General features: G+C 41.2%; 1 protein-coding gene across 1 annotated transcript; it reads left to right on the top strand.

The window, feature by feature from the left end:
• The first annotated feature begins 1,852 nt into the window (after positions 1 to 1,852).
• On the top strand, positions 1,853 to 9,976 carry LOC144026268 (DNA dC->dU-editing enzyme APOBEC-3G-like). Its single transcript, XM_077532853.1, has 11 exons — positions 1,853 to 2,199; positions 3,089 to 3,248; positions 3,328 to 3,571; positions 3,652 to 3,770; positions 3,876 to 4,403; positions 5,424 to 5,476; positions 8,128 to 8,217; positions 9,070 to 9,226; positions 9,307 to 9,550; positions 9,638 to 9,756; positions 9,832 to 9,976. The coding sequence occupies exons 1-11, from the start codon at positions 2,186 to 2,188 to the stop codon at positions 9,865 to 9,867; spliced, it is 1,764 nt and encodes a 587-aa protein (XP_077388979.1). The 5' UTR covers positions 1,853 to 2,185; the 3' UTR covers positions 9,868 to 9,976.
• Positions 9,977 to 13,162: the final 3,186 nt, after the last annotated feature.

Genomic DNA, 13,162 nt, shown 5'->3' with positions numbered 1-13,162 from the left:
AATTGTCAGAATGTGTGTGCTTTATTGGCTTTCAGATTGGTCAAAAGGCCGATACCGATATTTGTCAAACTGCCAAATATCGGCACCGATAATCGGCCCGGCCGATAATCGGTCTATCCCTAATTTAATTTCTCTTTGCCTCAGTGAGATTTTAAGCAGGGCTCGCTTTCTCTTCCAATATAAAAATCTGCTTTGTGGACCACGCTGGGGGGCCTACCTGTGCTTTGAAGCATTATGTGACATAACTGGCGATTCTGACATATCTGGATATTTTCATTCCGGTGAAGTGCACGCAGAGGTGAGTATGGAGAAACATATTGAGGGGCTTTCTCAAAGGAACCCTTTCAAATATTTAAAATTTTGTATGTCCACTCTCCTATGTAGATCCGTTTTCTGGATTACCTGAAATCCTTTCATTGTGGACTCAACTACACAGTCACTTGTTACTTGTCCTGGTCTCCCTGTGCTGACTGCGCCGAGGCGTTAGTCGAGTTCCTCCAGAACAATGCAAATATCAAGCTTATCATCTTTGTGTCGCGCCTTTACTGTACGGGAATGAAGAAAAATCGCGAGGGCCTGCGACTGCTGAATGACGCCGGAGTGGACCTGGAAGTCATGAATATCGAACGTAATTTAGAAATGTTTACACTTTATATTCACAACTAAATTACTACTGTGGATTCTTCCGAAAATACCAATTGTTTTTATCTCCATTCACAGATTTTCAATACTGCTGGAGAACCTTTGTTGATCATCAACAAAGTCCCTTCCCGCCTTGGGACAATATTGTCGGAAACTATGATTATTATCAGGCAAAACTCACGGATATTCTCCAGCAGTGGTGGTGCTAAACAGTTTTACCAGGGGTGGCAGGTGGTTCATTTGGGAGGGAGATTAGAGATTATAACTACCCACCCCTCAATGCACGCAAGCACACAAACATGTCACTAGTGCTATCACTATTTAATAGTTTTAGAATTGATTAAATATGCTTAAAGAAAATAGCGTTTTTTTAATTGTCTATTTTATTTTTCACTACATTTTACAATGCCAATATTTGTTTTACAATACCAATACTTGTTTCAATTTCAATGCAGCCTTTTTTCTTTTTTTCCCCATACCAAATCTTACTGTCAGTGTTGTGGCTCCATACTACTACAGCCGTTTTAAAGCGTGAAACAAGCCAACTTCACAACAAACAAAAGGCTGCATTTGAAGAACATCCAAGCAAAATGTATTTCATCTTACCATTTCCTGACTGGTCTGGACTCACACCAGGCTAGACTGCCAGCCCAGTTGGGATTTAGCGACCCTGTGAAGGACGTCGGACGGACCGGATTCGCGCTGTCACTGTAGCAAAGTGACACGATGCCGCATGCTAAACTGTGTGGGAAAATGAAGTCTCACTCTGTGCTATCGCGCAACCAGATCTAATAAAAAGTTATATAAAAAAAAACAAAGATATATTTATCTGAGCCCTGATCAGGACACAACGTCTGATTCCGATCGAGTCAGCAACCAGGTGATCTGGCCCTATTTCCGATCACATGATCGGATCAGGACATCTATATGACTCAATAGTATTTCTACTGAGTCATATACACCACCTATAAAACAAGGCTTTAAAAATGGTGATTTAAATTTGCACAGCTGATAAAATGTCCAGAGTATTTTTGAACCTCTTAAGATGCATGGACTCTGAACAGCACATCACACAGCCAACTCACAACAATGCACACCCTGGATCTTTTTATTTCATGTGCTAGGGTAGGTTAGATTGAGATTCACTTTCATTTCTACTCAAGGTTTCCTCCCAAACTCCTCCTTCTGCTGTGGCTCCATCCCCATCACAATGCCGCATCGGCTCGAAGTATTGTACAGAATGTCCCGCCTTTCCCGAATAAACCACTGTGGAGCAGTCCCAGATTGATATTGTGGATAACTCTGTTGAGTGAATCACAATATCAATCTGTCTATTGTGATTGAAGACCAAATACTGCCATATATACCGATGGGCAAAGATAGAAGAAAAGATAAGGCATCAGCTGGTACATACCTTCTCGCGCTTGATTGGGTAGAGTGGACCGGACAAACAAGCTGGGTGAAAGTCAGATTATAAAGAATGAGCAAGGTTCAGTAGGTGTTGGTCTTCTGAAGCACTCGAAAGTTTACATTCTTCACCTGAATGGCAAAACCACGGTAGGTCCAGATATTGTGTTGCTTTCAAAGTATGGTGTTTGCTTTTATGAATTCTGGTCACCAGGGCATAAACCCGAATTAATAATCCATTACTATAATTTACTCAATGTGTGTTTGTTTTGTCTTTAAAGAAGGAAGTGACTCAGACTCAAAACTCACACAAGGTGAACTGGATTTGTTCGTCTGTTTCTTTTTGTTTCTTGAGTTGAGTAAAAGTACATAAGTCAGATCTTGTTTGCTTTTCTTATCCTCACGAACGCTCATGGTCAAAGTCAGAAAAGAGCATCCTACAATGCAGCCCTCACATTTTACAGGTTGCCTAACATGTCTAATCTGAGTTCATCATGTCCTCGTTCACTATTCCTCCCGAGGTCCCTTCTCACGCAACTACATACGTGCTTCTTGGGTTCCAGGTGCGCTCCCATTACGCCCAAACTTGACCTTGGACATAGCCGGGCATCCTGCAAACGCTGCCTAGCAGAACTATCAATTGTATGCCTGATAATAGATGGCTTGTGTGCAATCTAATAAGCCATTTTTGGCAAAAGAGTTAACATGTGGCGCATACAATACCTGACTAAGTCATATCTGTGTACAGATGTGAGACTGAAATTTATGTGCGTACTTAACTATGTTCGTGATGTGAAGGTACAAATAGTATGAAAATTTAACATAATCCACTATGACTGAATATTACATGTAGATAATGTGAGTCTAATATACACTGAGATATGGTTATTGTTTGACTGATAAAAATCTAGTTATTGATTAAAAATCTGCCACTAAGATAGAATTGATTCTTCAATGGGAAAGGCTGCATTTAATTTTACAAACGGACTTAATATTGTGGCCAGTGATTCAATGACATCTCATTTTCCCTGTGCATCAGTGATATTTTGAGCCGGGATGTCTTTCTCCTCCAATACAAAAATGTGGTTTTGGAACAGCGTCGGGGAACCTGCCTCTGCTTTACAGCATTAAGTGACAAAACTGGCAATTGTGATCTAACTGGATATTTTCACAATATCTGTGGTGGAGTGCATGCAGAGGTGAGTATAGAGAAATATACTGAAGGGCCTTATCAGGTATTGAATCAATTTAATTTTGTATATCTACTTTCTTATGTAGATCCGTTTTCTGGATCGCCTGAAAACCTTTCATCGTGGACTCAACTACACGGTCACTTGTTACTTGTCCTGGTCTCCCTGTGCTGACTGCTCCAAAGCATTAGTTGAGTTCCTCCGCAACAATGCGAACGTAAAGCTTCGCATCTTTGTTTCCCGCCTCTACTTTATGGAAATGAAGGCAAATCGCAAGGGCCTGCGACTGCTGAATGACGTCGGAGTGCACCTCGAAGTCATGAATAACAAACGTAATTTAGAATTGTACTTTTTCTACAACTGAAGTGATTGTTGTGGAAATATCAATCCCTTTCATCTCCATTCTACATAGACTTTGAATACTGCTGGAAAACCTTTGTTGATCATCAGGAAATCCCCTTCCCGCCTTGGGACGACATCGTTGAAAACCATCAACAGTATCAAGCGGAACTCACGAAAATTCTCCAGCAGGTAACTGACATTCAAACTATTTCAGTAAAATTGAAATTGAGAGTACAAAGTATAATTTTTTTTAATCAGCCATGTCAATATAATTTAATGTTCTTTTCATATTAGAAAAGTGTGCTGATCGTCGGGACCTCCGTGATCCAGCATGTGAAGATTTGCAGATGCAGCACTTCCTGTCATCCATGGGCACTCGTTGAGGACGTCACTGAAGTCATCCCCCAACTGCTGGCTCGACACCCGTCGGTCTCAGCCGTGGTAGCTCACGTTGGAACATGGGACCATAAAAAACAGCAGTCAGAGATGCTTAAAAAAGACTACATCTCCCTCATAAGCACCATCCAGGCCTCAAAGAAGCAGGCCGTAGTCTCGGGTCCCTTTGTTCCCCCTTGCGTTGGTGAGGTCACATTTAGCCGCGTCAGACAACTCCACATCTGGCTTAAAGGATACTGTCGCAGGAGAGACATCCCCTACGTGGACAACTTTACCACTTTTCTCAATAGACTGGACCATTTCAAACCAGACAACATCCACCTAAATCTCACTGGATCGCAATTATTAGCCATGAATATTGAACTAACTCTGCTCTCGTGCAACGCGTTTAAAATGGCGGTCGGTAAATGTGCATTCATTGATCAATAGAAGGGGAGGCGGCACTGCATCACTGAATAAAGAAACACTGAACTCAATTAAAGTTTCTTCTTTTAACAGCTACAAATTATTCTTTATTTTTAGCGACAAGCCACAATGCACAGATCACGCCAACATTCCACCTTTTATCAGTGATTTTTCATATTGATTACTGTTCTACAAGTCAGATACACACGCCACCTATAAAATAACGCTTCAATAACTGGTTATTTTAATTTGCTCATCTGATGAAATGTCCATATAGTATTTTTGAATCTCTTAAGCTGCATGGAATCTGAACAGCACGTCACACAGCCAACTCACAACAATGCACACCCTTTATCTTGTTATTTCATGTTCTCTATCTTGGAAGGTTAGATTCAGTTTCATTTCTCCTCAAGGGCTCCTCCCAAACTCCTTCTTTTGTGGCTCCATCCACACTATTAGTTTTGTAGATTTTTTTTTTTAAGTTGCAATGTAAAACGCTGTTGGCAAAGGGTCTCAAGCCTTGAGACAGTTTGCATCCTTCACCAGAATGACAGAACCAGGGTAGGTCCAGCTGTGCTTGGGTTGCTTGCAAAATTTAGGAAAGACAACTGTTGAACTTGTAAATTCGTCATTATTCCTCTGTTTTATCTTTATGCAGGCATTACAGTAGCTTAGTGCTGAGTTTGTGTATTTTATTTTGCTTTCAAAGTATGGTGTTAGCTTTTATGAATTCTGGTCACCAGGGCATAAACCCGAATTAATAATCTATTGCTAAAATTTACTCAATGTGTTTGTTTTGTTTTCAAAGCAGGAAGTCACGCAGACTCAAAACTCACACAAGGTTAATTGGATTTGTTTGTCTGTTTCTTTCTTTTTTTTCTGGAGTTCAGGGAAGTACATAAGTCAGATCTTGTTTGCTTTTCTTATCCTCACGAACGCTCATGGTCAAAAGTCAGAAAAGAGCATCCTACAATGCAGCTCTCACATTCTACATAGGTTGCCTAACACAATGTCTAATCTGAGATCATGTCCTTGTTCAAGGTCCCTTCCCACGCAACTGTCTCATACGTCCTGGGTTACGTCTTGGGTTCCAGGTGCGCTCGCATAACTCCCAAACATGACCTTGGACAAGGTCGGACATCCTGCAAATGATGCCTAGCAGACCTATCAATTCTGTGCCTGATAATAGATGGCTTGTGTCCAATCTATTTAGCCATTTTTGGCAAAAAAAAAAAAAAAAGTACATGACTTAGTCAAGTCTAATGTCTGTGTCCAGATGTGAGACTGAAATTTGTGTGCGTACTTAAAGGGATACTTCACTTATTTAGCCCATTATAGCAATAAAAAGTTAATATTTTGTCTATAATTAATTTGATATTTCATTATTTTTCACGTACAAATAGTACCTTTAAAAACACATTTTTGCAACTTGCTGTCGACTGAAAATGACATCACAAGGGCTCAGGTAACCAATCATAGATCACCTGTTTGGTCATGTGACATTCACAAGCTGAGCTGTGATTGGTTACCTGAGCCCTTGTGGTGTCATTTTCAGTCGACAGCAAGTTGCAAAATGTGTTTTTAAAGGTACTAATTGTACATGAAAAATAATGAAAATATCACATTTATTATAGGCGAAATATTGTTTGACTGCCAAAAATGACTAAATAAGTAAAGTATCCCTTTAACTATGTTCGTGTTTTCTAGTGCATTGTGTGTGACCTGCTTCATAGTGTATAAATTATAATCCAGTATGACTGAATTATAAATGTAGATAATAGGAGACCTGCAATTGGCTGGCAACCAGTTCAGGGTGTACCCCGCCTACTGCCCAAAGCCAGCTGAGATAGGCTCCAGCATCCCCCGACCCTTGTGAGGAAAAAGCAGTCAAGGAAATGGATGGATGGATGGATTGATAATATGAGACTAATATATACTGAGCTATGGTTATTATTTGACTTATAAAAATATGGTTATTGAATAAAAATCTGCTACTAATGTAGAATTGATTCTTCAATGGGAAAGGCTGCATTTAATCTTACAAATTGGTTTAATATTGTGGCCAGTGATCCAATGACATCTCAATTTCATCCATCCATCCATTTTCTTGACCGCTTAAAGCCTAAAGGCCTCAGTATGCTTCTGCGAGAGGCTCGCGTCGAGGCGTCACGTTGGAGCTCCGCTCGTGCGTTTGCCTTCCGACTTGTGCGCAATACACATCGGTGTCTGCTGGAGTTTCACACCAAGTCCCGCTGTCGCTATGGCTGGGCCGCCACAGAGTGGCGATTCCTCTGCATTTTATGACGGATTCAGGAAGTTCAATTTAATTCAGAAACACGAAACAAAGCCGGGGGGAGAGTAAGTTCATCACCGTGGCAATTAATTATTGCCAATTTGCACCGGTGTCGGCCGTAAACTCGCCAAAACACAACAGCCGTGCGCTTAGCGAACACAGTTTTTTTATTTTTATTTTTTGTTATTGTTGTTTTCCGCCTCTCGTCCCAGGCACATATCCACATGCACAGCCGTGGTCTCCGAGCAGGGAAGTCGATTTGCGCCGCCAGTTGCCTTCACGGAAACTATCTGGGCGGGGGGCGGGGAGAGAGAGAGAGAGAGAAAAAAGAGAAAAAACGCCATCGAACGGACCAATCAGAAGCGAGCGACGCCCCGCCATCGACGTGCGTCCAAGGATTGGCGACGTGTGCACGTCGGCCGGCCACGAGCGACGCAGCACTTAAAATTCATGGCTCGCGTCGATCATGTGATCGACGGCGCTCATCGACGCGAGAGCAAACGTGGAGGCATAAATTAGGCTTAGCCTAATTTCGGCTGTGCATGTGGATATGTGCCTGGGACGAGAGGCGGAAAACAACAATAACAAAAAATAAAAATAAAAAAACTGTGTTCGCTAAGCGCACGGCTGTTGTGTTTTGGCGAGTTTACGGCCGACACCGGTGCAAATTGGCAATAATTAATTGCCACGGTGATGAACTTACTCTCCCCCCGGCTTTGTTTCGTGTTTCTGAATTAAATTGAACTTCCTGAATCCGTCATAAAATGCAGAGGAATCGCCACTCTGTGGCGGCCCAGCCATAGCGACAGCGGGACTTGGTGTGAAACTCCAGCAGACACCGATGTGTATTGCGCACAAGTCGGAAGGCAAACGCACGAGCGGAGCTCCAACGTGACGCCTCGACGCGAGCCTCTCGCAGAAGCATACTGAGGCCTATATTCCTCACAAGGGTCGCACGGGGTGCTGGCGCCTATCTCAGCTGGCTCTGGGCAGTAGGCAGGGGACACCCATGGTTGCCAGCCAATCGCAGCATCTCAATTTCCCTGTGCCTAAATCATATTCATTTCTACTGAAAGGCTCCTCCCAAATTACTGCTTCTGCTGTGGTTCCATCCACACCATAGTTTTGTAGTCCCCCCCTCCCACAGTTCACTGTGAAACGCTGTTGGCAAAGAAAGGGTCTGAAGCCTTGGGAAAGTTTGGATTTTTCACCAGAATGACAAAACCAGGGTAGGTCCAGCTGTGCTTGGGTTGCTTGCAACATTTGGTAAAGACAACTGCTGAACTTGTAAATTCCTCATTATTGCTCCGTTATATGCAGGCATTAGTTTAGTGCCCAGTTTGTGTATTTTACGTTAGGCATATTGTTGAACGGTTACGGGGGTCCTTTTGTGATCTAATTTATGTCAGGCATGTTGTTGGACAGCTAATATTTGATTCTGTTGGCGGCGATTTTCGCGGCAGTTACGGTGTGCTTCTTCTGCGTGGCGACGTTCGTGAGGAATGCAGAGAACATGATAACAGACGATTTCAGGCGGACTGAGTGAGTTATTGAAGCTTTGTAAATCAGAATCGAGTCACCATAAAGCCGCATTGTTTCCCTTACTGTGCCCGGCCACGCTCTTTACTGGTGTGCCTGTGTGGATGACGTGCTCCTCCAGCGAGTCCGAGCTCTCCGCACCACTGCATGCATTTACACATGGTTGATACAGTAAAAATATTGTTTTCTGCAGCAGTAAGCTACAAAAACCCTAATAGGAGTTTTACAAACGTGTCAGAGATTTGCACTAGGTAAATTTGACTGGTTTGATTTCGACTTATTTATTTATTTATTTATTTATTTATTTTAATAAATATAAACAATTATTTGTTTTCAGGCTCACCAAGAATTGATAAATAAAAGTCACATTCTCCGAGAATAAACTCATACTTTGGACTTTAGACCCAGAAGTTGACACTCACTCAAATTAACTTTATTGAACAAGTAAAGAGGACTGGGCGTGGCAGCGGCTGAACTCTCAACACATCGAGGCTGGAGGAGAGTACATGTTCAATAAACTGGTAACAAAAGTAGTACAATTAAAAGAAAGTATTACAAGAAGTCAATTTCAGCAATATATTTAATGATTCAAATCGGAATTAAAAAATGTTAACTTAGTAATAGTACAAGAAAAACTCATTGACTAAAGTTAAAAAGTCATTTCACTAGAATGTTGTAATAATTTAATAATTATAAGTAGTGTTGTTCCGATACCGTTTTTTGGCTCCCGATACCGATACCCAGCTTTGCAGTATCGGCCGATACGATACTTCAGGGTTTTTTTTTCCTCAATGTCAATTTTACCCAATATTGTGGCCAGTCAATTAATGATATCTCATTTCCCTTTTACCTCAGTGGGATTTTGAGCATGGATGTCTTTATCAATCAATACAAAAATGATCCTTTTGCACCAAGCCGAGGAACCTACCTGTGCTATTATGCGTTTGACCCAACTGGCCGTTTTCCTGGATGGGGATATTTTGCAAGCATCCCTGATAAAATGCACGCAGAGGTAAGTATGGAGAAACATGCTGGAGGACCCCTTTCAAATATTTAATACATTTTAATTTGTATATTTACTTTCTTATCTAGATCCGCTTTCTGGATTACCTGAAAACCTTTCATTTTGGACGCACCTACACGGTCACTTGTTTCTTGTCCTGGTCTCCCTGTGCTGACTGCGCCGAGGCGTTATTTGAGTTCCTCCAGAACAACGCAAACATCAAGCTTAACATCTTTGTGTCACGCCTCTACAGTATGGGAATAAAGACAAATCGCAACGGCCTGCGACTGCTGAATGATGTCGGAGTGGGCCTCGAAGTCATGAATATCAAACGTAATTTTGTTAATATAATACTTTATGAACAACTGAGCTGACTACTGACAATTCTTGTGAAACTACCAATCCCTTTAATCTCCACAGACTTTGAATACTGCTGGAACACCTTTGTTGATCATCAACAATTCCCCTTCCTGCCATGGAATGGCATTGATGAAAACTATGAACATCAACAAGCGGAACTCGCGCACATTCTCCAGCAGGTAACTGACATCCAACCGATTTCAGTGGAACTGAAAGTGCAAGCCATGTCGTGAGATTTCATCTTTTTACCTTAGCATCCTTTTGCTCAGGGAACGGGGGATGTGTGCTGATCGTCGGGACCTCCTCGGTCCGGCGTGTGGAGATTAGCAGCTGCTGCGTTTCCTGTCACCCATACGCTCTCGTTGAGGACCTCACTGAAGCCATCCCCCATCTGCTGACTCAACACCCGTCTGTCTCCGCCGTGGTTGCTCACGTTGGAACGTGGGACCATAAATCGGAGAGGTCAGAGAAACTTAAAAGTGACTACATCACCCTCATAAGCACCATCCAGGACTCAAAGAAGCAAGCCATCGTCTCGGGTCCCTTTGCTCCCCCTTGCATCGGTGAGAGCACATTTAGCCGCATCAGACAACTCCACATTTGGCTTAAAGTTTACTGTTGCAAAAGAGACATCCCCTATGTGGACAACTTCACCACAGTGACTAGACTGGACCATTTCAAAGCAGACCGTTGCCACCTAAATCTCGATGGATCTTACCTTTTAGCCATGAATATTAGACTTACTCTGTTGTCCTGCAATGCGTTAAAGTAAATCTACGTTCATCGATCAGTAGTTCCCACTACTGTCCAACTTCACCTTCAATCAGTCAAAACCCCCGAAAGGCCCCCGCGCAATAACAGGTGGAGAGCGGACCTGCCTCCTACCAGTGTGTGTTGGGCAGTAACTAAGTTACAGTAACGCGTTACTTACTGTAACTTAGTTTCTTTTTACAATAACTTAGTAGTGGTCCCCAACCTCCGGGCCGTGTGCCACTTTGGACTGGGTCACACAGTTGAAAAAAAAATAAAAAATTACTGTACTTCCGCTGAATTGATCAGCCGAGGCTTAAAAATTGTATTTCTCTGTTTACGATGGACTCTTGACGCATGTCAAGATGCTAATTTTCTCAGTCGCGTAGCGCTGATGCTAATCCACCAGTTAGCAAAATGAAAAAAAAAAAAAAAAAAGACATATTTGTTAAGTTTCTTTGCAACGAAGAAAAGGCCCTGTGATGAGACAAAACAGGAGCCTACTATATGACCAAGAAGAAAAAAGAAAAGTGCATGGACTTACAGCTACAGGTGATTTTCACGCATGATGGCCCGCTCTGAAAAAATCCCAAAACCGTATAAATATGTTCCATTTTAAATGACGTATTTATACGGTTTTTGTTTTTTTTATGCTAGAGCATACATAAGTCTTTGATGTAGCCTCTCAACCGCAAAGAACGGTTGAAGAAATGGTAGTTATTACACAAACAGCCAGCATGTGGCAGCAGAGTATAAGAGATCAACCAGGGCCATGTTGAAAAAAGCTCAATTACTCACAATTCTAAATAGATTTGTGAAATATGAATAATGATGAAACTTAGCTATATTCTAATGCTAATTACTGCAAAGCGGAAATATAATTTCCTGATGAAAGAAGAGACTTTAATCTTTCTTTGGTACGTTCCATGTTTTTATATCAATAGAACACAATATTGTGTGGACCTTACAAAATTAGTCAAAATCCGGTAAAACAACCGGGTGTGAAAGGGATTGCTTCTGTGAAAATGGCTGGGAGTGAATGACTTTTTAATTTAGCGTTATGGTGAGTGAGTTACTCATGTTCTGATTAGATTTGATTAGACTGTTAGATTTGTTCTGTGGTGCCTTATGTTGGCGCATTTAAGGAGGGTGCTGCTAATATAGTTGCATAAAAATGTGGCTTCACATTTATTGTTATATCCACAAAATAGTCCAGTTTTTGTGTTGTTTGTATCATTCATAAGCATTACCATAGTAACCTCACCATGTTAAAGTGTTGTTACCCTTGTAATGTTGGTTGTGCTGCTAGCACAGGTGCATAAAAATACATACTGACCTTTTTATTAATCAGCCACCAAACAGCTGTAACAACTATGGCCTATGGCCCAATCCACCCTCTAATTTTTTTTTAAAGTTTGCTTCTTCTAAAGCAAATTCTCTGCAGCCGCATAAATATTCCACTGCCCAGACAGGATGTAAGCTTGGTTAGCTCTGCAGGTGATCACCCAACCACCAACAAAGCTCTTTTGAAGCCGCTGACCAGGTGACAAAGGAATTTATGCGTCTGCCGAAGGAGTGTATTCAAGCCCGTCTTCTCGGAGCCCGAACAAATGGCTCCAATGATTTGGAATACACAAATGACTCGTAGACAAAACTTTTTTCACAGCATTTACGGCTGATGCAGATTGGCGGGAGTTATGAGATAAATGACGGTAGTGATAGATGACTTCAAACCAGCCGACAGTAACATATTATTTAAATGATTGTAGACAATGAGAATGTTTAAAATTTTGACGGCTTTGAAACACAATGGACGAATAATTACCACTCGAGGTTGTTACAAGTGCACCCAAGTGTTGAATAGTAAATATATCCGCAGATGCTACAATGTTGCATATTTAGTCACATTTTTACTGAATACCTCTGAGTTAATGAGAGAATGTTTAGAATTACCAACCAGTATCCAAGTCAAATATTTTTTGAAATGTCTTCCCCCCCCCCCCCCCATGCTTAACTGTATTTTAGATATTAATTCATGAATCGCAGTGGATTTCTTACAGTTCAACTGGGGCAAAACCCGGTTTTAGTTATTTTTCCTGAAGGCAAGAGAGAGAAACTGTTACCAAAACTGTATGATAATGTAAAAAAAAAAAAAAAAAAAAACGTGGGTGTCATTTTTTACTCTGAACTAATGTTTATTATTTAGAATGCAACTAAGAATATCGCAAGAGTCCACGTTTCAAATGCTACATTCAAGAATTTCTAAGAAAATTTTTTTTTTGACTACCCTGAAGAGTCCTGATCTAAATGTGAGTCAATGTATGTGGCAGGCACCCTTCAAATATGAGGCAGCTGACGCAGTTTGCTCATAAGGAGGGGAACGTAGTGGTTAGTTTAGTTGGACTGCACAAATAAAGCTATTGAGTTTCATTTGTTATTTTCATGAAGTTTCATTTATTTTTTTAATAACTCTTGTCACTGTGTCTTTTGTTACTTTCTTTAATGCATGGGTACCAACAATTCTGTTCACCTTCATGTCTTTTGTTCATGTGTTTATTTCTTTTAACAACATTTTCTTTCCTCACTTTCTGTAAAGCAGCGATTTCCTCACTGTGCACATTAGTGTGCTTTGAGAGAATAATAAATCATGCGTCATCTTTGGTCATCTATCGGTGCCTCAGGTGACAAGCAGTACAATAAAATGCTACAATTAACTTGTGTATTTACACACCATTCATGTAACCTAATATTAGCTTTTGGTTCAACTTGACAGGCCCAAATTTGACACTAACTGAATTACACTATTGATGGATTTTTCTTCATATTTGGAATATG

Source organism: Festucalex cinctus, chromosome 9 (assembly GCF_051991245.1).
Source record: "Festucalex cinctus isolate MCC-2025b chromosome 9, RoL_Fcin_1.0, whole genome shotgun sequence".
NCBI classification, from domain to species: Eukaryota; Metazoa; Chordata; class Actinopteri; order Syngnathiformes; family Syngnathidae; genus Festucalex; species Festucalex cinctus.
Note: the sequence above shows the minus strand (reverse complement) of the source record. Positions and strands in the feature narration are given on the sequence as shown.